This window comes from Ylistrum balloti, unplaced genomic scaffold (genome assembly GCF_031769215.1).
Source record: "Ylistrum balloti isolate Yb309-2 unplaced genomic scaffold, AGI_CSIRO_Ybal_v1 Utg370958, whole genome shotgun sequence".
NCBI lineage: Eukaryota > Metazoa > Mollusca > Bivalvia > Pectinida > Pectinidae > Ylistrum > Ylistrum balloti.
The window spans coordinates 123,908-149,935 of record NW_026782539.1 but is presented as its reverse complement, the minus strand read 5'-3'; the positions used below and the strand labels follow the sequence as shown (position 1 = coordinate 149,935).

The window sequence follows — 26,028 nt, the reverse complement described above, 5'->3', positions numbered from 1 at the left end:
CGCTACTATGATCAATTTAACCAGTAGTAGACGTGGTCTTCGCTAGTTAAATATTATAAAATATCATCCATATCCAACCAGACACCTTAAACACAAACAATTCATACATGTAAATTACACCCATTTGGAACGTATTAAACCGTATTCTAAAAATATAATGTTTTTGAATCATGAAAGATGATTTTTTACTATTATTATTTTGATGGCAATACACTGAAACTTGTCTAAAACAACATTTCTCTCTGGTCACGTAACACTGATGTAACGCCGCCGGCTATTGCGTACAGTAGACTGTCAGCAGACGTTAGTAAAAACTCGATATACAAATGTCACTCATTATCGGCCATATAACGTCTGTATCTGAGAACCAAGGATTTTAATCATGTCATTATTTAAAGTCGACAGTTTTATCGATGTGAGCTCCAGTCATCGTTATGCGTAGCAAGTCAGGGGGAAAACGTCAGACAACGTCCCGTGTTACGTCACGGTGGCAGTGACAGGCAACTGCAGTTCAGCGTGACCTTACTTCAAAAAATGTACATCATAGCGTTGACCTGTAGAGCAGATCAATCCCGTGATACCGAATAATGTGCACGGCTGATTGAGGCCACGTAACGACCTTGACAGACGCATTGGGCTGGTTGACACTAGCAAGACGCCTTATTACCTAGGCACCGTATACACTGGTCAGAACCATTGGTCTCATCATTGTGCACTTGTGTTTCCGATAGTGCATGTCCTGGAAGTCTGTTATTTTTTCGAGATGGAGCTTGCTTTACTTGCGATGTTTATTCTTGGAGCTATGCAGCAGTCTATGGCATGCACGTATACGCCGGCACGACAAGAGATCACAGGTATGATGCAGATTTGGGTGAAATAAGTAAATATTTATGTATAGGTAACAACTTATAGATGTAAGAACGCTTCATTTCTTATTTCTGTCTGAACTCAAACGCATCAGATATACACCATCACAGGGAAGAGGAAAACACGCATTTCTACTTTCATCTTAAGATCCTCGTCTCTCTGGATTTCTATTATTTGTTTCCGTCAAATTCAAACTTCAAACTCGTCACAGGTAATGTTCTTCGGTTAAAGTAGGATTGACTGTCCTCAGTTTACCTAAAATGTCAATATTATCTTTATTAGGAAAATATTCATTTTTATCAATTTTCTTAATTCACCTAAAAACTCGTCTCTTCGTTTGTCACATCGGTTTATGTCAATCATCTTAATCAACTCACAAGAAAACTAGCATCGTTTTCGCTTATATATTTAAGCTTATCTGAACCAATCTCATTTCCAGCTTATTTTAAAGAATGTCCATTATTAGGCATTTTTCAATAATTGCGAAACCCGTTATTCCATCTGAAGATAACCCCTCTTGTTGGCCCGGATGGAAAATCAAGAGAGAGGACACAGGAGTACCGGAGAAATACACATGTTCAGACAGATGACTTCAAATCTTTTCACACCTATTCATAGAATCGACCCGCGGACGTATAGTGAAAACGTGACTTCTTACTCAGAATGTATTACCTGCTTTAGTTGCAACATTTCTCTGCTAGACTGCGCACGTTGCAACTCCGAAGCGAAGTCTATAGGAGAGTAGGAAAACTACGTCAGGCAATCCAGTTTGCGATCCTACTGTGCCATCCGATGACTAGGGGGATTCCACGATGATGCTTTTTTCCAACAATGATATCGTTAAAAAAAAAGCAGTCCCGTTATTTAGCTTGCAATGCCCTTATCATGGGCAGAATTAGCGAAAGTCCTGATTTTGATGGTGTGAGAAATAATATATGCTTTATAAGGATATTCCGCACAAGTTACAAAGTTTGTGGATGTTCTCTACCCTTTTACTCATTCTAATGACTTTTAAAACTGCTGTTAGCATCAATATATCTTTTCTGTGGTCAGGTTGGATATGCAAAATTGATGGGAATGCTCCCAGACCAACTTCGTAAATATAGGGTGTTGGGAAATCCGGAACTGAAAGGTCACTTGATCATAGATTTCTTGTAGAATATTCGGTAAATACACAAGTGTGTATACTGTTCACTAAAATTTCTGCTGGGGTTAAAATCACTTCATTAGGTTTATAATTTACTGATTTTATAATTTACACAAATATTTCATTCTGTTCAGCTTATAAAAACGCAAACCTGTGATTACGCAATCAGAGACGCGTAAATGTTTGTAAATCTATCTGTCTCGATCTATAACGAATTTTCTCAAAAGAAATATCACCTTTGTTTAAATGGTAAATCGAGATTTACGATTTTCATTAGAACATAAATAGATGATTATTCTTACAGTTTTCTTCGAAAGTATTCCATGAAATCTTGTGCGGAGTATCCCTTTAAATTCAAGATGACTGCCTCGTGGGCAATCTTTTCATCGTCGATTAAAGAAATAATCTTGCATATGCCTAGGTATTATTCTGCATTTAACGCGGCCAGTGTTGATAGTTTGTAATACTAAACACTGTTTAAGGATAACTATTATAAACAAGCGCCCGATGGTTAAAAACACTCATTTGTTCTGCAACTTACAAAGAAGACTACGTTGGTTTATAAATTGTGTGCAAGCCATATATCGAAAGTCAAATATCACGACCCTTAGGTAATTGGACATTTGACCCTTTTGATCTTGAAAAGTCAGTCAAACAAGGTACATGAACATTTCCGTTGAACTAGTTTTCGGGTAAAAAGTACTTCTCAGAAACTACTGATAAAGAAGATTATATAACACAAAAAGGCTTTCTATATTACAGACACATTATGTACCATTTGTGAATAAATTATCGATATCAATTTTGCTTAAAATGCTCCAACAATGAGTGAACTCTTTGTACCGTCAGTGTCTTCACTCTATCATTCTATGTCATGTACCTGCCTGACAGTTGTAAACAGTAAAAGATATAGAGAAGGTCGAATGATACTTAAATATAGCGAAGTAAGCAGTGTTTTATGACAAATGGTGAGACTTTTTAAAGGAATTTATAAAGCACAATTAGATATGTTTAGATATGTTCCGAAATCTTCCACAAATTGTCAGTTCATTTTTGTTCAGGGTCTTATTGTGACAGGAAACCAGAGTACCCGGGGAAAACCCACATGGTCGGCAGGTGACCCCATACCTTTTCTCATCCATTCTGGGAATCGAACCTCGGACGCCTGAGTGAAAGGCGAGTGCGTTACCAGTGCGCTACCCGACCACCCTAATATATACCGACTTAGTCACATATACATCTAAGATACACATATATTGTTTCGTCTTCTCCTATTTTTGGTTTGTTTGTATTCTCCTCAGTACGCTCAATGTTATGACAACGAAAGGGATTATCTACCAACCTTTCATTCACGTACACATGTATTAATCTTATCCAAAGCACGTATACAAAGATTTATTTCTTAAAACCTTTATAGGGACATATTGGCATTTTATTACACTCACGCATGTATCATTAATATTATATATATATATATATGTGATTTACCATCGTAAACTCACCAAAGAAACTGTCTGTATCCTACAAGCTAGTCTACGTGTAATAAAAGAAACACAACGTAAAATGTCTAATCTAGCCGGCTAATTTCGACCAAACCGTAGATTGGGCGGGTTACCTCGCCAGGCGCCGACAGGTAATTCTTCATCACAAGTCCACACAATAATAGGGTCTGTTATCTCCGACAGGTGGCGCTGTTCTCTTGTAAATCATCGGTCATACCCGCACAATACTGCTGCTGTTTACATCCTACTTTTCCTCACATATCTAAAATTATCGTAGTTCTCTGTAGTTATAAATCCCAAGTAAGTATTTAGGAAACAAATATACATTATCTTGTAAAGATAACATTTGCATATAATTTAAATCAAAAGAAAGATCCATGTGGACAACCGAAAGGCATACGTTTCAGTTGTGAAACTCATCATTCATTACTAAAGTCTCAAGTATTAGATATTGTATAGAATACTACAAACATGTTACAGTTGTGGTACTCAAAATTGACTGGCAAAGTTGTGGACAGGTATCTCTGTGTATTAGAGAGTTGACATGGTGTTTGGAAGTCGTTATCAGGATCTTATACAGATAGGGGCGTAGAAATAAAAGGAGAGTCCTTAATCTAGTGTGTTTGTTGGGACTGTACAATGGCGTTTTATGAATGAAAGGTGTCATCCCTGGGTGTTGGTATGACTTTGATGTCCGGAACAAGCTCTATTTAACCGTTCTGGTCCTGCAATAGACGACATTAGGGAGTAGGTAGTACGTATGTAGAAGCCCTGGGGTTTCCAGGCGCTACCATCACATCCATTCAAATGAAACGCGTAACAGCTAATGCCCACTGGTTATAAGTATGCTTTTAGCGAGTATCGCCATATGTATGTAACATGACAAGATAAACACTTCCCAAATGGACGCCAATTCACTTTATATGTTGCAGTAAAGTAAATACTATAAAAATTTGGCACTAAAACTTCAACACTTGTTTATTTGCTCGATTTGTCGCCTTGTGAACAGCTAATAGTACTAAGTGGCAACATCTCTTTTTATCAACTTGTACCCCATACACCTGAGTACACAAACCGCCCGACTAAAGATCGCACCAAACACCTCGGATTTTCTGTCGACCTGCAGAACCGCATTCAGTGTCACAAAGACATCGCCACCTGCCGCCGCAGAACTGCAATTAGTGCCCACCACAATCTAACACACCTCCTACTGCAGAGCCATGCCTAGCCTCACAGCAACCAAACCAAAAGGTATGCTCTGTTGTCTGAGTTCAAAAGTGGTGTCCGACTGACGCCTGAATCAATTATAACTTTTTCTTTCAAATCATTAATATCACTCTCTTTTCATCTGTTCCTGTATCTAGAGGATGGTAATGGTGGTGTCGGTGAACAACATCCGGATCAACCACCATCGGTATCTGCTGCATTTTTGTATCAATTCTGTGAACGTTTTCGTTATTACTGCATTTTCCCCTGGAACTTATTTCGGTAAACACATGACTAACATGGAGTACGAAATTTGCGATGGTTAATTTCCTGTTAGATAATATTTGTGTCAGCCATGGAACCAAATTGTGACGACCATTTCGAGATGTAAGCAAAAAGATCTTACTATCTGATATTCGATAAACATACGTACCAAAACATTGCCTATATCATCTAAGTGTAAAAAATCCAGGTTACAAAGGAATACTGTGTTGTATATTGAACACCTGAAGTTGTCTCCAGCAAATCGGAAAATAGTTCTTATCGTAAAAAGAATAAGATTTTGAATAATCGTTGAAATTGACTAAGATGTTACTCACAGTGTCTTCATTGATGAAAAAGGGTGAAACATCACTAAAATTGGCCTAGATATACCTGGCGGGTGTCGTTGATGAAGCAGAAGGTGGGATATTTGCTGGGATTGACCTAGATATACCTGGCGGGTGTCGTTGATGAAGCAGAAGGTGGAATATTTGCTGTGATTGACCTAGATATACCTGGCGGGTGTAATTGATGAAGCCGAAGGTGGAATATTTGCTGTGATTGACCTAGATATACCTGGCGGGTGTCGTTGATGAAGCAGAAGGTGGGATATTTGCTGGGATTGACCTAGGTATACCCGGCGGGTGTCGTTGATGAAGCAGAAGGTGGAATATTTGCTGGGATTGACCTAGGTATACCCGGCGGGTGTCGTTGATGAAGCCGAAGGTAATTGATGAAGCCGAAGGTGGAATATTTGCTGTGATTGACCTAGATATACCTGGCGGGTGTCGTTGATGAAGCAGAAGGTGGGATATTTGCTGGGATTGACCTAGGTATACCCGGCGGGTGTCGTTGATGAAGCCGAAGGTGGAATATTTGCTGTGATTGACCTAGATATACCTGGCGGGTGTAATCGATGAAGCCGAAGGTGGAATATTTGCTGGGATTGACCTAGGTATACCCGGCGGGTGTCGTTGATGAAGCAGAAGGTGGAATATTTGCTGTGATTGACCTAGATATACCTGGCGGGTGTAATTGATGAAGCCGAAGGTGGAGTATTTGCTGGGATTGACCTAGGTATACCCGGCGGGTGTCGTTGATGAAGCAGAAGGTGGAATATTTGCTGGGATTGACCTAGGTATACCCGGCGAGTGTCGTTGATGAAGCAGAAGGTGGAATATTTGCTGTGATTGACCTAGATATACCTCTCGGGTGTTGCAGATGAAGCTGAAACCATTTAGTCTTCCAGAACAACTCGTTATATTTTCCTTGTGCTTTTCAGATTTCAGATTTCTTTATTTAATTAACCTCAGATCATACATGACATATGAGGATTGACATAATTGCATTGATATACAACATAACGTAGTTAGCATGATATACCTGTATACATTGTACTAATTAATAACAAAGTAGTTTGGGTTATGTACTTAAAAAAAGCTTCATAATATGTGAAATAAATTTACACAAGTTCAACAGTTCATTTAAATTGTTTGTTGTCATAATCTTAATGAATTAACGTACATTTGGATTTACATAATATTGTGTACCTATGAAAATGTTTCTTAAATTAGAGAAGTAATTACGGACTAATACATAATGATATTCATCGCCAATTTCGTTGCTATTACATAAAACACATTTCCTATTTTCCCGTGTTATATTGTTCCATCTTCCAACTTCAATAGGGAGACGATGGTTTGTTGTTCTAAATTTGGAAAAACACTTTACATAGTGAGCGGGTAAGGTTGAGATAAGATAATTTTCAATTTTTAAATCAGACTTTATTAAACTATACATTTTTCCTTTGTTAGAATTAGCAATTTGTTGTTGCCATTCCTGAAAGTTCTGGTCAAACAACCTTTGTTTGATAGTATACTTCAGCCAATTCACATTTTAAAAAGATTGACTATGCCAAATATTACTCATACCACAATTGTCCAATGTAGACTTTACTGCTTGTAACCACTGAGACTGGCAATTGTTAAAGTAATTGTATTTCAACAAAAAATTGTACACTATGTGAGCAAGTTTACAGTCATGTGACTCGACAATTCTAGCCCAGTAAGTAACCATCCGTGTTTTGATATGTACACTTAGTGGGACACGTTCGGTCTCACCATACAACATATATCTCGGTGTACTTTTTTTTAACACCAAGTACATTTCTCAAAAAATCTAAATGTACTTTTTCTATTCAGGCTGTGCTTGTGAAACCCCAGATTTCACATCCGTATAACAATATAGGAACAATTGTTTGGTCAAAAAGTATTAATTGACAGTCAACAGGTAATCTTAAACTATGAATTCTAGTATACAGAGCACACCTGGCTTTTGTAGCCTGTCGTACAAGATTAATTTTCGCTTCTGCGAAATTCCTACTTTGTTTAAATACAATACCAGGATATTTGTAATGGTCTACAATTTCTATATCCTTCCCATCCATTCTAAAATGGTGGTTCGGTGTACCTCTACTACCAAAAATAACTATCTTTGTTTTATTTACATTAAGTTTGAGTTTCCATGTATTACAATATTCATTAAACATATCTAGATTATATTGTAGATCCGTCGCATTATCTGCCATAACAATAGTATCATCGGCGTAACATAAAACGGTAAACTTTATACACATATCCAACATTTCTCTATCGTTCAGAGTTACACCCTCACAACCTTTGTGTAGTGAAAAAACCCTCTAGATCGTTCAGAAATACCGAAAAACGTATGGGAGACATATTTTCGCCTTGCCTTACTTCGGTTTCACATGGAAAAAAAGCTGAATTGGTATTATTTATTTTTATACATGATTTAATACCATTATACATATTAACAATAATATTATACACTTTTCCGTTTTTACCATATTGTATTAACTTTTGCCATAAGCCTAGACGCCAAACGGTATCAAAGGCTTTTGAAAAATCTATAAAGGCATAGTATAATTTCTTTTTACCATGTTTTAGAATATCAATTAATGAATGTAAAACAAACATGTTATCTAGTGTACTGTATCCACTACGGAAGCCCGTCTGTGTCTCGCTATTAATATTATACTGGCTAACATAGTCGCCGAGACGCTTGTTCAGGATCGCCGTGAACAGTTTACCTAAGCAACTTAATATCGTAATAGGCCTATAGTTCTCTGGTTGTGTAGAATCACCACATTTGTAAATAGGACATATGTATCCTTCGAGCCACGAATCGGGTATACAGCCGGAGTTCAGAATTAGATTGAAAAACTTTACATATAAGGGTAGAAATATATGTTGAGACGCTATCATATGTTCGTTCAACACTCCGTCGAGTCCTGCTGATTTGCCAGTTTTTAGGTTTTTTTATCGCACATTTAATTTCCTCTTCCGTTATTAATCCATTCAATAGTATGTTTTCTTGTTCATTGGGTGTAAAATATCTTTCATCCTGTCTGCCACTGACATCATCCGATTTATTCAAGTCCCGGAAATACGTATACATATCGTCAAGTGTCACCTTGTTTTTTCGTTTTTGTTCATATATTTGTTCAATAAACTCCAATATTGTTTAGGGTCCTTTGTTATCATTTTCCTTAGTTCATTACACATATCTGTGTTGTATTTTCTTATATGTTTGTTCATACATCTTTTGTAGCGTTTACTACACCCAAGTAGATTTCTTTTGTTCGCTTCACTTTTATTGTTATTGAACTTTTTCCTTGCGATGTGATAGTGTTTCCTACCACTTTTGCACTCTGTGCCGAACCAAGTTTTATTTGTATTGGACAGTTTGTTTGTCTTTTTTCGTTGTGGAAACGTCATATTTGAACTTGTTCTGAAAACATCGCTGACAATATAAGCCACAGAATTCACAAATTCTTTATCAACCACAGTTGGCACATTGTTCAAGCGTTGTTCTAGTCCGTCGATAGAAATGTTATTAACGAATATACCAGCTTTCTCCTTTTGCCATTTATATGCTTTACAACCGTTGTCAGATACAGAATTATCATATGTTTCTATTTCTCTTGTCAAAGTAAACACAATAGGGCTATGAACATCAGATAATAAACATGAATGGTCCAAGATTTCAAATTCTGTTATTTTACAAATAAGTTTGGAGAAACAATCAAATAATCAATCGTAGTAATATTATTACTTGCAGCTTTACCAACACCCAGATCTTTACCAAGTCTGCCGTTGACTATGTACAAATTAAATTTTTTACAGATCTCTATAAGTTTATAACCAAAGTTGTTCGTAGATTTATCTTCATTTGCTCGTTGGAGTGGGATATTTTGTTGGGTTAAAGTATTAACAGTGTTCAGATCATTATCGTCTAGATTAATACCTACAGTGTTCATCAAAAAATTATCAAAAACGACATAGTAACATTGTAAGCCTGTTCGAGCATTAAAGTCACTCGTCAACATTATACTATTTGTTAAAGTTTTTATACGAGTTACTTCCATTTTAATTCGTCCCACATGGTTTCTATCGCATATTTAGAACCCTCAGGTGGTAAATAAACCATTCCGAGGTAAACATAACAATCGGTATTTAGTATTAGCTTTGAAATTACACACCAAGAAATAAACTCAGATTTACTGGGTAGAAACGTGACATGATCAATTATATCATCTTTAACAGCACATGCAGTACCACCGGACGATTTCACTGTTTTTTGCTTACGATTATTATACACAATTTTGTAGCCTGGTATTTCAAATTTTTGGTAATCGTTCACCTTTGTTTCACAAAGACAAATAATATGCATTCCACACATAAATTCGGAAAATTCCGGATATTTACTCCTTGTCAGAATACCATCGACATTTAATGAACATATATATATATATATTCCAATATATCTATAATAGTTTGTCTTTGTTTCGCATTTTTCCTTTCATTCGTTTCTCGTTCATCGACATTTCATTGTGTGTTTTTTTTTTCTGAATGAATATTGGTTTATATCATAAAAGAAAACGTTGGTAATTTACATTGCTTCAATATTTTGCAGTATTCGGGACTAAGAAGTACTATTGTGATTACGAAGTCGGAAGAGGTAACTCAACTGTAAAATTATCTGTGATACCGGGCTCCAGGTTCCGTACCAGTGAGTGTTCCGAATGTCACTGCACCAGAAACGGACTGCAATGCTGCGGGTAAGATTTCCTTTTCATAACAACTAAAATGTGGCATTAAGTGTTGTGACAAAACTCGTTGACTACAGAATACTGACAGAGCGTATCACCTATTAGTCCTTAAGGTTTTTATCAAGAAACGTTTTATGTGAATTTAGTTACAAATACACCTTAAGTAGAGCAATGACTCCACTGCCTCATGTACATTTCTAGGAATGCTCATTGATACAAATGATCATGTATAGTGAGCCATGTAACAGAATTGTATCTTTGGTGTGGGTAGAGAATCTGATAAAGATGTATCTTTGGTGTGGGTAGAGAATCTGATAAAGATGTATCTTTGGTGTGGGTAGAGAATCTGATAAAGATGTATCTTTGGTGTGGGTAGAGAATCTGATAAAGATGTATCTTTGGTGTGGGTAGAGAATCTGATAAAGATGTATCTTTGGTGTGGGTAGAGAATCTGTTATTTTTGACACGCTCAGTAGAGAACTGTAAGACGACTGTCAGTGATGGTATTTTTGACACACTAGTCCTCTTACGGTAGAGAACTGTAAGACGACAGTCAGAGATGTTATTTTTGACACTGTGTTCAGTAGAGAACTGTAAGACCAGTCAGTTGTTATTTTTGACACACTGTTTATACGTGTATTTTTGAGAACTGTAAGAAAACAGTCAGAGATGTTATTTTTGACACACTAGCTCAGGTAGGGAACTGTAAGACGACTGTCAGAGATGATATTTTTGACACGCTGTAGGGAACAGTAGATGATGTATTTTTGACACACTACAATAGAACTGTAAGACGACTGTCAGTAATGGTATTTTGACACACTGTCAGGTAGAGAACTGTAAGAAGACAGTCAGAGATGTTATTTTTGACACGCTCAGTAGAGAACTGTAAGAAGACAGTCAGAGATGTTATTTTTGACACGCTCAGTAGAGAACTGTAAGACGACTGTCAGAGATGTTATTTTTGACACACTAGTCCTCTTACGGTAGAGAACTGTAAGAAGACAGTCAGAGATGTTATTTTTGACACGCTCAGTAGAGAACTGTAAGACGACTGTCAGTGATGGTATTTTTGACACACTAGTCCTCTTACGGTAGAGAACTGTAAGACGACAGTCAGAGATGTTATTTTTGACACGCTCAGTAGAGAACTGTAAGACGACTGTCAGTGATGGTATTTTTGACACACTAGTCCTCTTACGGTAGAGAACTGTAAGAAGACAGTCAGAGCTGTTATTTTTGACACACTAGTCCTCTTACGGTAGAGAACTGTAAGAAGACAGTCAGAGCTGTTATTTTTGACACACTAGTCCTCTTACGGTAGAGAACTGTCAGAAAACAGTCAGAGATGTTATTTTTGACAAGCTCAGTAGAGAACTGTAAGACGACTGTCAGTGATGGTATTTTTGACACACTAGTCCTCTTACGGTAGAGAACTGTAAGAAGACAGTCAGAGATGTTATTTTTGACACATTAGTCCTCTTACGGTAGAGAACTGTAAGAAGACAGTCAGAGATGTTATTTTTGACACGCTCAGTAGAGAACTGTAAGACGACTGTCAGAGATGTTATTTTTGACACACTACTGTCAGTGATGGTATTTTTGACACACTAGTCCTCTTACGGTAGAGAACTGTAAGAAGACAGTCAGAGATGTTATTTTTGACACGCTCAGTAGAGAACTGTAAGACGACTGTCAGAGATGTTATTTTTGACACGCTCAGTAGAGAACTGTAAGACGACTGTCAGTGATGGTATTTTTGACACACTAGAGAACTGTAAGACGACCAGAGATGTTATTTTTGACACACTAGAGAGAACTGTAAGAAGACAGTCAGAGATGTTATTTTTGACACATTAGTCCTCTTACGGTAGAGAACTGTAAGAAGACAGTCAGAGATGTTATTTTTGACACGCTCAGTAGAGAACTGTAAGACGACTGTCAGTGATGGTATTTTTGACACACTAGTCCTTTTACGGTAGAGAACTGTAAGAGGACAGTCAGAGATGTTTTTTTTGACTCGCTCAGTAGAGAACTGTAAGAAATCAGTCAGAGATGTTATTTTTGACAGACAGTCAGAGATGTTATTTTTGACACACTAGTCCTCTTACGGTAGAGAACTGTAAGAAGACAGTCAGAGATGTTATTTTTGACACGCTCAGTAGAGAACTGTAAGACGACTGTCAGTGATGTTATTTTTGACACGCTCAGTAGAGAACTGTAAGACGAATGTCAGTGATGGTATTTTTGACACACTAGTCCTCTTACGGTAGAGAACTGTAAGAAGACAGTCAGAGATGTTATTTTTGACACACTAGTCCTCTTACGGTAGAGAACTGTAAGAAGACAGTCAGAGATGTTATTTTTGACACACTAGCTCCGTAGAGAACTGTAAGACGACTGTCAGTGATGGTATTTTTGACACACTAGTCCTCTTACGGTAGAGAACTGTAAGAAGACAGTCAGAGATGTTATTTTTGACACGCTCAGTAGAGAACTGTAAGACGACTGTCAGAGATGTTATTTTTGACACGCTCAGTAGAGAACTGTAAGACGACTGTCAGTGATGGTATTTTTGACACACTAGTCCTCTTACGGTAGAGAACTGTAAGAAGACAGTCAGAGATGTTATTTTTGACACGCTCAGTAGAGAACTGTAAGACGACTGTCAGTGATGGTATTTTTGACACACTAGTCCTCTTACGGTAGAGAACTGTAAGAAGACAGTCAGAGATGACACGCTTATTTTTGACACATTTTTGACACGGTAGAGAACTGTAAGAAGACAGTCAGAGATGTTATTTTTGACACGCTCAGTAGAGAACTGTAAGAAGACAGTCAGAGATGTTATTTTTGACACGCTCAGTAGAGAACTGTAAGACGACTGTCAGTGATGGTATTTTTGACACACTAGTCCTCTTACGGTAGAGAACTGTAAGAAGACAGTCAGAGATGTTATTTTTGACACACTTGTCCTCTTACGGCAGAGAACTGTTAGAAAATAGTCAGAGATGTTATTTTTGACACGCTCAGTAGAGAACTGTAAGACGACAGTCAGTGATAGTATTTTTGACACGCTAGTCCTCTTACGGTAGAGAACTGTAAGAAGACAGTCAGAGATGTTATTTTTGACACGCTCAGTAGAGAACTGTAAGACGACTGTCAGTGATGGTATTTTTGACACACTAGTCCTCTTACGGTAGAGAACTGTAAGACGACAGTCAGTGATGGTATTTTTGACACACTAGTCCTCTTACGGTAGAGAACTGTAAGAAGACAGTCAGAGATGTTATTTTTGACACAGTAGTCCTCTTACGGTAGAGACTGTCAGTGATGGTATTTTTGTTACGTTAAGCCTCCTTCGGCAGAGAACTGTAAGAAGACTGTCAGTGATGATATTTTTGACATGTTCAGCCTCCTTTGGCAGAGAACCATAAAACTATTGTCAGTAATGGTATTTTTGACACACTAGTCCTCCTATGGTAGAGAACTGTATGACGACTGTCAGAGATGGTATTTTTGACACACTAGTCCTCTTACGGTAGAGAACTGTAAGAAGACAGTCAGAGATGTTATTTTTGACACGCTCAGTAGAGAACTGTAAGACGACTGTCAGTGATGGTATTTTTGACACACTAGTCCTCTTACGGTAGAGAACTGTAAGACGACAGTCAGAGATGTTATTTTTGACACGCTCAGTAGAGAACTGTAAGAAGACAGTCAGAGATGTTATTTTTGACACACTAGTCCTCTTACGGTAGAGAACTGTAAGACGACTGTCAGTGATGGTATTTTTGACACACTAGTCCTCTTACGGTAGAGAACTGTAAGAAGACAGTCAGAGATGTTATTTTTGACACGCTCAGTAGAGAACTGTAAGACGACTGTCAGTGATGGTATTTTTGACACATTAGTCCTCCTACGTTAGAGAATTGAAAAAGGACTGTCAGAGATGTTATTTTTGACACGCTCAGTAGAGAACTGTAAGACGACTGTCAGAGATGTTATTTTTGACACGCTCAGTAGAGAACTGTAAGACGACTGTCAGAGATGTTATTTTTGACACACTAGTCCTCTTACGGTAGAGAACTGTAAGACGACAGTCAGAGATGTTATTTTTGACACGCTCAGTAGAGAACTGTAAGAAAACAGTCAGAGATGTTATTTTTCACACACTAGTCCTCTTACGGTAGAGAACTGTAAGAAGACAGTCAGAGATGTTATTTTTGACACGCTCAGTAAGACGACTGTCAGTGATGGTATTTTTGACACACTAGTCCTCTTACGGTAGAGAACTGTAAGAAGACAGTCAGAGATGTTATTTTTGACACGCTCAGTAGAGAACTGTAAGACGACTGTCAGTGATGGTATTTTTGACACACTAGTCCTCTTACGGTAGAGAACTGTAAGAAGACAGTCAGAGATGTTATTTTTGACACGCTCAGTAGAGAACTGTAAGACGACTGTCAGTGATGGTATTTTTGACACACTAGTCCTCTTACGGTAGAGAACTGTAAGAAGACAGTCAGAGATGTTATTTTTGACACGCTCAGTAGAGAACTGTAAGAAGACAGTCAGAGATGTTATTTTTGACACACTAGTCCTCTTACGGTAGAGAACTGTAAGAAGACAGTCAGAGATGTTATTTTTGACACGCTCAGTAGAGAACTGTAAGAAGACAGTCAGAGATGTTATTTTTGACACACTAGTCCTCTTACGGTAGAGAACTGTAAGAAGACAGTCAGAGATGTTATTTTTGACACGCTCAGTAGAGAACTGTAAGACGACTGTCAGTGATGGTATTTTTGACACGCTCAGTCAGAGATGTTATTTTTGACACGCTCAGTAGAGAACTGTAAGACGACTGTCAGTGATGGTATTTTTGACACACTAGTCCTCTTACGGTAGAGAACTGTAAGAAGACAGTCAGAGATGTTATTTTTGACTGTCAGAGATGTTATTTTTTGACACATTAAGCCTCCTGCCGTCGCCAACTGTTAGACGACTGTCAGAGATGGTATTTTTGACACACTACTGTAAGAAGACAGTCAGTATGGTATTTTTGACACGCTAGAGAGAACTGTAAGAAGACAGTCAGAGATGTTATTTTTGACACACTAGCCTCTTACGGTAGAGAACTGTAAGAAGACTGTCAGAGATGTTATTTTTGACACACTTTGAGTCCTCTTACGGTAGAGAACTGTAAGATTTTTGACACGCTCAGTCAGTGATGTATTTTTGACACACTAGTCCTCTTACGGTAGAGAACTGTAAGAAGACAGTCAGAGATGTTATTTTTGACACGCTCAGTAGAGAACTGTAAGAAGACAGTCAGAGATGTTATTTTTGACACGCTCAGTAGAGACCTGTAAGACGACTGTCAGTGATGGTAATTTTGTCACACTAGTCCTCTTACGGTAGAGAACTGTAAGACGACTGTCAGTGATGGTATTTTTGACACACTAGTCCTCTTACGGTAGAGAACTGTAAGAAGACAGTCAGAGATGTTATTTTTGACACACTCAGTAGAGAACTGTAAGACGACTGTCAGAGATGTTATTTTTGACACACTAGTCCTCTTACGGTAGAGAACTGTAAGAAGAATGTCACTGTCAGAGATGGTATTTTTGACACACTAGTCCTCTTACGGTAGAGAACTGTAAGAAGACAGTCAGAGATGTTATTTTTGACACATTAGTCCTCTTACGGTAGAGAACTGTAAGAAGACAGTCAGAGATGTTATTTTTGACACGCTAGTCCTCTTACGGTAGAGAACTGTAAGAAGACAGTCAGAGATGTTATTTTTGACACGCTCAGTAGAGAACTGTAAGACGACTGTCAGAGATTGTACTTTTGACACGCTGAGCCTCCTATTGTAGAAAACTGTAAGACGACTGTCAGTGATGGTATTTTGACACGCTAAGCCTCCTACGGTAGAGAACTGTAAGAAGACTGTCAGAGATGGTATTTTTGACACGCTATTTGGTATGACACACTAGTCCTCTTACGGTAGAGAACTGTAAGAAGACAGTCAGAGATGTTATTTTTGACACGCTCAGTAGAGAACTGTAAGACGACTGTCAGTGATGGTATTTTTGACACACTAGTCCTCCTACGGTAGAGAACTGTAAGAAGACTGTCAGAGATGGTATTTTTGACACACTAGTCCTCTTACGGTAGAGAACTGTAAGAAGACAGTCAGAGATGTTATTTTTGACACGCTCAGTAGAGAACTGTAAGAAAACAGTCAGAGATGTTATTTTTGACAGTGATGGTATTTTGAAACACTAGTGCTCCTACGGTAGGGAACTGTAAGACGACTGTCAGAGATGTTATTTTTGACACGCTAAGCCTCCTACGGTAGAGAACTGTAAGAAGACTGTCAGTGATGGTATTTTTGACACACTAGTCCTCTTACGGTAGAGAACTGTAAGAAGACAGTCAGAGATGTTATTTTTGACACGCTCAGTAGAGAACTGTAAGACGACTGTCAGTGATGGTATTTTTGACACACTAGTCCTCTTACGGTAGAGAACTGTAAGAAGACAGTCAGAGATGTTATTTTTGACACGCTCAGTAGATGTTATTTTCAGTGATTTTAGTCACATTAGTCCTCTTACGGTAGAGATCTGTAAGACGACTGTCAGAGATGGTATTTTTGACACTCTAAGCCTCCTACAGTAGAGATCTGTAAGACGACTGTCAGAGATGGTATTTTTAACACGCTAAGCCTCCGACGGTAGAGATCTGTAAGACGACTGTCAGAGATGGTATTTTTGACACACTAAGCCTCCTATGGTAGAGAACTGTAAGACGACTGTCAGAGATGGTATTTTTGACACGCTAGCTCAGACGGTAGAGAACTGTCAGTGATGACACACTGTCAGAGATGAGATATTTTTGACACACTAGTCCTCTTACGGTAGAGAACTGTAAGAAGTCTGTCAGAGATGTTATTTTTGACACACACGTAAGCCTCCTACGGTAGAGAACTGTAAGACGACTGTCAGTGATGGTATTTTTGACACACTAGTCCTCTTACGGTAGAGAACTGTAAGAAGACAGTCAGAGATGTTATTTTTGACACACTAGTCCTCTTACGGTAGAGAACTGTAAGAAAACAGTCAGAGATGTTATTTTTGACACGCTCAGTAGAGAACTGTAAGACGACTGTCAGTGATGGTATTTTTGACACACTAGTCCTCCTATGGTAGAGAACTGTATGACGACTGTCAGAGATGGTATTTTTGACACACTAGTCTGTCAGAGATAGTATTTTCTGACACGTTAAGACTCCTACGGTAGAAAACTGTAAGAACACTGTCAGAGATGGTATTTTTGACACACTAGCCTCTCAGTACGGTCAGAGAACTGTAAGAATTTTTGACACACTAGTCAGACTGACTCAGTGATGGTATTTTTACACACTAAGACGACTCCTCCTACGGTAGAGAACTGTAAGACGACTGTCAGAGATGGTATTTTTGACACGTTAAGCCTCCTACGGTAGAGAACTGTAAGACGACTGTCAGTGATGGTATTTTTGACACACTAGTCCTCATACGGTAGAGAATTGAAAGAAGACTGTCAGCGATGGTATTTTTGACACACTAGTCTGTCAGAGATAGTATTTTCTGACACGTTAAGACTCCTACGGTAGAAAACTGTAAGAACACTGTCAGAGATGGTATTTTTTAACACGTTAAGCATCCTACGGTAGAGAACTGTAAGAAGACTGTCAGAGATGTGATTTTTTGACACGCTAAGCCTCCTACCGTAGAGAACTGTAAGACGTTTGTCAGTAATGGTATTTTGACACGATCAGCCTCCAACCGTCGAAAACTGTATGACGACTGTCAGTGATGGTATTTTTAACACGCTAAGCCTCCGACGGTAGAGAACTGTAAGACGACTGTCAGAGATGGTATTTTTGACACGCTACGGTAGAGAACTGTAAGACGACTGTCAGAGATGTTATTTTTGACACGCTCAGTAGAGAACTGTAAGACGACTGTCAGTGATGGTATTTTTGACACACTAGTCCTCATACGGTAGAGAACTGTAAGAAGACTGTCAGAGATGGTATTTTTTCACACGTTAAGCCTCCTACGGTAGAGAACTGTAAGAAGACTGTCAGTTATAATATTTTTGACACGCTAAGCCTCCTACGGTAGAGAACTGTAAGAAGACTGTCAGTGATGGTATTTTTGACACATTAAGCCTCCTACGGTAGAGAACTGTAAGACGACGGTCAAAGATGGTATTTTTGACACGCTATGCCTCGTATGGTAGAGAACTGTAAGACGACTGTCAGTGATGGTATTTTTGACACGCTAAGCCTCCTACGGTAGAGAACTGTAAGAAGACTGTCAGTGATAGTATTTTTGACACACTAGTCCTCCAATGGTAGAGAACTGTAAGACGACTGTCAGAGATGGTATTTTTGACACGCTAAGCCTCCTACGGTAGAGAACTATAAGACGACTGTCAGTGATGGTATTTTTGACACACTAGTCCTCATCCGGTAGACAATTGTAAGAAGACTGTCAGTAATGGTATTTTTGACACACTAGTCCTCATCCGGTAGACAATTGTAAGAAGACTGTCAGAGATAGTATTTTTTTACACGTTAAGCCTGATACGGTAGAGAACTATAAGAAGACTGTCAGTGATGGTATTTTCGACACACTAGCTCAGCCTCCTAAGAACTCCTACGACTGTAGAGAATTGTAACACTAAGACTGTCAGAGATGTCAGATTTTTTTGACACGCTAAGCCTTCTATGGTAAAGAAATGAAATACGACTGTCGGTGATGGTATTTTGAAACACTAGTGCTCCTACGGTAGAGAACTGTAAGACGTTATTTTTGACACGACTGTCAGAGAGAGATGTCAGTATTTTTTTGACACACTAGCCTCCTACGGTAGAGAACTGTAAGAACTGTCAGATGATTTTTGACACACTAGCCTCAGTAGATGTCAGAGATGTTATTTTTGACACACTCAGAGATTTTTTTGACACGCTAAGCCTCCTACGGTAGAGAACTGTAAGACGACTGTCAGAGATGGTATTTTTGATACGTTCACCCTCCTACGGTAGAGAATTTAACGAAGAATGTCAGAGATGGTATTTTTTGACACGTTATGCCTTCTACCGTCAACAACTGTAAGACTACTGTCAGAGATGGTATTTTTTGACACGTTCAGCCTCCTACGGTAGAGAACTGTAAGAAGACAGTCAGAGATGTTATTTTTGACACGTTCAGTAGAGAACTGTAAGACGACTGTCAGTGATGGTATTTTTGACACGCTAAGCCTCCTACGGTAGAGAACTGTAAGACGACTGTCAGAGATGGAATTTTTAACACGCTAAGCCTCCTACGGTAGAGAACTGTAAGACGACTGTCAGAGATGGTATTTTTGACACTCTAAGCCTTCAACGGCAGAGAACTGTAAGACGACTGTCAGAGATGGATGGTATTTTTTGACACCCTCAGACTCCTACGGTAGAGAACTGTAAGACGATGGTCAGTGATGGTATTTTTGACACACTGTCAGAGATGGACTATTTTTTTGAAACACTAGTCCTCCTACGGTAGAGAACTGTAAGACGACTGTCAGAGATGGTATTTTTGACACGTTAAACAACTGTAAGACAACTGTCAGTGATGGTATTTTTGACACGCTAAGCCTCCTACGGTAGAGAACTGTAAGACGACTGTCAGTGATGGTATTTTTGACAAGCTAAGCCTCCTACGGTAGAGAACTGTAAGACGACTGTCAGAGATGGTATTTTTAACACGCTAAGCCTCCGACGGTAGAGATCTGTAAGACGACTGTCAGAGATGGTATTTTGACACGTTAAGCCTCCTACGGTAGAGAACTGTAAGAAGACTGTCAGTAATGGTATTTTTGACACGCTAAGCCTCCTACGGTAGAGAACTATAAGACGACTGTCAGTGATGGTATTTTTGACACACTACTCCTCCTACGGTAGAGAACTCCTCAGAGATGGTAGACAACTGAAGAACTGTAAGACTGTCAGAGATGGTATTTTTGACACACTTAGCCTCCTACTGTAGAAAACTGTAAGACGACTGTCAGAGATGGTATTTTGACACGCTAAGCCTCCTTCGGTTGAGAACTGTAAGAAGAGTGTTAGTTATGGTATTTTTGACACGCTGAGCCTCCTACGGTAGAGAACTATAAACCGACTGTCAGAGATGGTATTTTTGACACACTTGTCCTCATACGGTAGAGAATTGAAAGAAGACTGTCAGAGATGGTATTTTTAGACACATTAGTCCTCATACGATAGAGAATTGTAAGACGACTGTCAGTGATGGTATTTTTGACACGTTAAGCCTCCTACGGTAGAGAACTGTAAGACGACTGTCAGAGATGGTATTTTTGACACTCTAAGCCTCCTACGGTAGAGAACTGTAAGACGACTGTCAGAGATGGTATTTTTGACACACTAGTCCTCCTACGGTAGAGAACTGTAAGACGACTGCCAGTGATGGTATTTTTGACACACTAGTCATCCTACGGTAGAGAACTGTAAGAAGACTGTCAGAGATGGTAGTTTTGAAACACTAAGTAGAGAAACTGTATGACGACTGTCAGAGATGGTATTTTTGACACACTAGACCTCATACGGTAGAGAATTGAACGAAGACTGTCAGAGATGGTATTTTTGACACGTTAAGCCTCCTACGGTAGAGAACTGTAAGAAGACTGTCAGAGATGGTATTTTTGACACGTTAAGCCTCCTACGGTAGAGAACTGTAAGACGACTGTCAGAGATGGTATTTTTGACACATTAAGCCTCCTACGGTAGAGAACTGTAAGAAGACTGTCAGAGATGGTATTTTTGACACGTTAAGCCTCCTACGGTAGAGAACTGTAAGAAGACTGTCAGAGATGGTATTTTTGACACGCTAAGCCTCCTACAGTAGAGAGCTGTAAGACGACTGTCAGTGATGGTATTTTGACACGCTAAGCCTCCTACGGTAAAGAACTATCAGACGACTGTCAGTGATGGTATTTTTGACACGATAAGCCTCCTATGGTAGAGAACTGTAAGACGACTGTCAGAGATGGTATTTTTGACACGCTAAGCCTCCTACGGTAGAGAACTGTAAGACGACTGTCAGAGATGGTATTTTTGATACGTTAAGCATCCTACGGCAGCGAACAGTAAGAAGACTGTCAGTGATGGTATTTTTGACACACTAGTCCTCATACGGTAGAGAACTGTAAGACGACTGTCAGAGATGGTATTTTTGACACGCTAAGCCTCCTACGGTAGAGAACTGTAAGAAGACTGTCAGACATGGTATTTTTGACACGCTAAGCCTCCTACGGTAGAGAACTGTAAGACGACTGTCAGTGATGGTATTTTTGACACGCTAAGCCTCCTACTGTAGAAAACTGTAAGACGACTGTCAGTGATGGTATTTTTGACACGCTAAGCCTCCTACGGTAGAGAACTGTAAGAAGACTGTCAGAGATGGTATTTTTAACACGCTAAGCCTCCTACGGTAGAGAACTGTAAGACGACTGTCAGTGATGGTATTTTTGACACGCTAAGCCTCCTACGGTAGAGAACTGTAAGACGACTGTCAGAGATGGTATTTTTGACACGCTAAGCCTCCTACGGTAGAGAACTATAAGCCAAATGTCAGAGATGGTATTTTGACACACTAGTCCTCATACGGTAGAGAACTGTAAGACGACTGTCAGTGATGGTATTTTTGACACACTAGTCCTCATACGGTAGAGAATTGAAAGAAGACTGTCAGAGATGGTATTTTTGATACGTTAAGAACTGTACGTTAAGCCTCCTAGACACGACTGTAGAGAACTGTAAGACAGAGATGGTATTTTTTACACACTGATGGTATTTTTGACACGCTACAGTGATGGTATTTTTGACACGCTAAGCCTCCTACGGTAGAGAACTGTAAGACGACTATCAGAAATGGTATTTTTGAGACAGTTTGTTTCTAGAGAATTCTAAAGAAGACCGTCAGAGATGTGTCATTTTCCTGATGCACTTATAATTGGGCTGAACTGAATGAATATCGACGTTTCGATAAAACACATTTGAGATGGTATTTTTGCACGTTTAAACCTTTTTCAGTAGAAAATAGCAAAATGTCAGAGATGGTATTTTTGACACGGAAGTTAAACGATTCAGAATATCAAGTGTACTATCAGTAAAATTATTTCTTCACACATTCACATGTTCCTTATAGGGAATAATCCCTTTTATGAAGACTAATTCTGTTTATTTATTTCTAATTTTCATTTGACAAAATGAGACGTTAAATGAATAAATAAAAAAAACTTAAGTATTGTGTTAAAGAAATAAGAAAGCTTAATTATTGTGTTGGAGAAACAAAAAAGCTTCATCAGTGTAATTATTGTGTAAGACAAATACAAAAAGCTTGATTATTGTGTTAAAGAAACATATTGTAAATATATAAACAAAATAATCATTGTAGTAGAATAATTAAAAGACTTTAATCATTTTATTAGAGAAATAAAAAACTTAATTACTGTGTAAGAGAAGTAAAAACACTTAATCATTAAATTAGATAAATATGAAAGCTTAATTATTAAGTTAGATAAATATAAAAACTTAATTATTAAGTTAGAGAAATAAAAAAAATGCTTAATTATTAAGTTAGACAAATATAAAAACTTAATTATTAAGTTAGATAAATATAAAAACTTAATTATTAAGTTAGATAAATATAAAAACTTTATTATTAAGTTTGAGAAATATCAAAACTTAATTATTATGTTGGATAAATATAAAAGCTTAATCATCATGTTAGATAAATATAAAAACTTAATTATTAAGTTAGATAAATATAAATGCTTAATTATTAAGTTAGATAAACATAAAAACTTATTTATTAAGTAAGACAAATATAAAAACTTAATTATCATGTTAGATAAATAAGAAAAAAGCTTAACTATTGTGTTAGAGATGTCAAAAGGCTGATTTATTGTGTTAGAGAATAGAAAAGCTTAACTGCTGTGTAAGAGAACTAAAAAAAGCTTAATTTTCTGTTAGAAAAATTAAAAAAAAAAAAGCTTAACGGTTGTGTTAGAGAATTTAAAAAAAAAAAGCTGCATTATTGTATTAGAGAAATAAACAAAAGTGTAATTATTGTTTTATAGAAATAGAAAAGGGCTAATTGTTGTCTTAGAGAAATGAAAAGCTTAACTGTTGTGTTAGAGAGAAAAATAATTAATTATTGTGATAGAAAAATAAAAAAACTTAACTATTGTGATAGGGAAATAAAAAAAAACTTAATTGTTGTGTTGGAGAAATAAAAAAGGCGTTTAGGGAGAGAGTTGAGGAGACTGCAGGTAACAATAAGGAACGTGACAGATACAACGGAACAGTGCAAAACTCATCTTTAAGGGACCTTTAGACTTAATTCTTAGTCGGTTGGACGCTTGTTCAAACATAATTCCTAGTCTGTCGGACGCACGCCTTGGACGCCTGCTAGTACACATTAGTATTAGTTCTTATCACATAGTGTCTGTTTCTAATAAGTTAAGCAATATAGTCCGTTTTATTTCCTCTTACGTTCATAGTATTTGTCATATGTCGGGAACCATTTATAGTGGAGGCTTTTACGGCGATCTAACAAAAGGAGAATTCTGTTAAACAATACAATGAGTGATGACTGAAACAGATGACCATTGTTTGACTTGTGTAAACAATGTAGACATAAATCACACACGACACTGGTAAACATGTATTTGGTAAGGAGTGACATGTGATTCCTAGCACAACGACGACTGGAATGTAAGGGATCACTCTCCTCGGATCTGTAACTCGTTAGACAAGGACCCTGGTCACTGACCATCCGCCAATGTCATGCCAAAGTGACAGTTCCTACATACATAATTAATTACGAATTAAATAGAATAGTCATAACAAATCATGTTAATTCAGGATGCACTGAACCTGTCTAACTGTTCAGAATGTGACAGAATTAGTAAAGGTTTTTAGAATGAGACTATGAAACATATCCATTACGTAATATTTTGTTTGTCGAAAGTGACAGAGTTAAATCCGGGTAGATACATTGTAAAGATGAGTTGTTCACTAAGTACTGTATACTGAGATGTCAGTGTGAATATTCTGTTGCTGTTCAATATATAATCCTTTGAGATGTCAGTGTGTATATTCTGTTGCTGTTCAATATATAATCCTTTGAGATGTCAGTGTGTATATTCTGTTGCTGTTCAATATATAATCCTTTGAGATGTCAGTGTGTATATTCTGTTGCTGTTCAATATATAATCCTTTGAGATGTCAGTGTGTATATTCTATTGCTGTTCAATATATAATCCTTTGAGATGTCAGTGTGTATATTCTATTGCTGTTCAATATATAATCCTTTGAAACATCAGTAGGTACTGCTGTTCTAATAGCCTCTTGTTACCCCTTACGCCTCATTTTAATTCATTCTAATAGTGGCTCGGTTCAGAACATAAACGTGTACCTGAGGTTCCTTTAAAAGCAGCTAATACCGGAGATCGTATTAGTGATTGTATTTTGGGGAAGTCGATCTCCTAACTTACATTTTGAAATCTAGTTTTATATCACTGACGAATCCTAGTATGAGGGAAAAGGGTGTTTTCTTTATGATTTGGCTATTTTGTGTATAATATTATTCTATACTAAAACTAACAATGACCACTTGTAACACTTACGTCTTTAAAAATCCTTTGATCATAAGTATTAAGCCTGTAGTGTCCATGTTCACTACTGCATTTCAACCGACTGAAACTATCGTTCAATACAGGATCCGTAGTTTTACGTATAGAATACAGTAACATAAACTATACCCATGCTCTGTAAAAGGTTATTGTAAGTTCAGACATTTCTAAAACTTTTTAACGACACATCATTGTGTGCATTGGTACAGTAATTCAATTTAATTTTGTTAAATGGATTGTAACACATAGGGGCAAGCATTATATCAACATGCGGTTTTTCAAATGATTTCATCCAACATAACTTTATTTCAGGTATCGTTCTATTACTTAACTAGCCTATGTGTGTGTGTGTGTGAATGTTGCCTATCTAAAACTTTAAAGATAGGTATCAAGCCCAAACACGTACGATTTTATCCAGACAGATACTAATTTCTTCATTTCCTCTCTATAGGTACGGAATTCGTTCAGCGAATCTGGTAGTCCCAACAGAGTGCAAGGTATTACCAGATGGTTGTGAGCCACGACTGGTCTTGAAGTCGGACAATAAATCTGAGTGTAAGTCTATGAAGACGCCAGTCAGATCAAGACCAGGACATGGACAGAACGTGAATTCTCGTGTACAGACTGGAAGGATTAGACCTCAGGCGACCCAGACAATGCCAACTGCAGCTCGCCAAGACGAAGGAAAGCAAGTTCCAGAGAATCACGGCCCACCACGCCAAGCTCCCAGACAGAAAGCTAACGTGCAAGTCCAAGGACACCAGGGTCAACTACGTCAATCACAAGGGAAACTGGTCTCTAGAAATCAAATCCCAGGCAAACAAGGACCAAGACTTCAAGCTCCAGCAAAACAAGCAGCTGGAAACCAAGCTGTTATTCAGAAGAAGACACTCCCGAACAAGAGTGTGTTGATGTCTTTACGTCCAGCTCAACTCGCATCCACGCCAGCACCAGTCAAACCAACAATTCAAGCCCAGCACAGGAGACCGGCACCCAGACCATCGGCAAACAGGTCATGGCGATACAACCCATTCCGACACAGAGCCGCAATGAATGAGGAAAATATGCAGTTAATGCAACAGATGATGCTTTTCCAAGCCTTATCTGGTGGACAGGTTAATCCACTCCAGAGTTTGATGTTGATGAACATGTTAGAGATGTAG

The 26,028-nt window shown here is 38.1% G+C and overlaps 1 protein-coding gene across 1 annotated transcript; it reads left to right on the top strand.

The window, feature by feature from the left end:
- Positions 1 to 763: 763 nt before the first annotated feature.
- Positions 764 to 26,028, top strand: LOC132559722 (uncharacterized). Its single transcript, XM_060224348.1, has 3 exons — positions 764 to 854; positions 9,979 to 10,123; positions 25,317 to 26,028. The coding sequence occupies exons 1-3, from the start codon at positions 764 to 766 to the stop codon at positions 26,026 to 26,028; spliced, it is 948 nt and encodes a 315-aa protein (XP_060080331.1).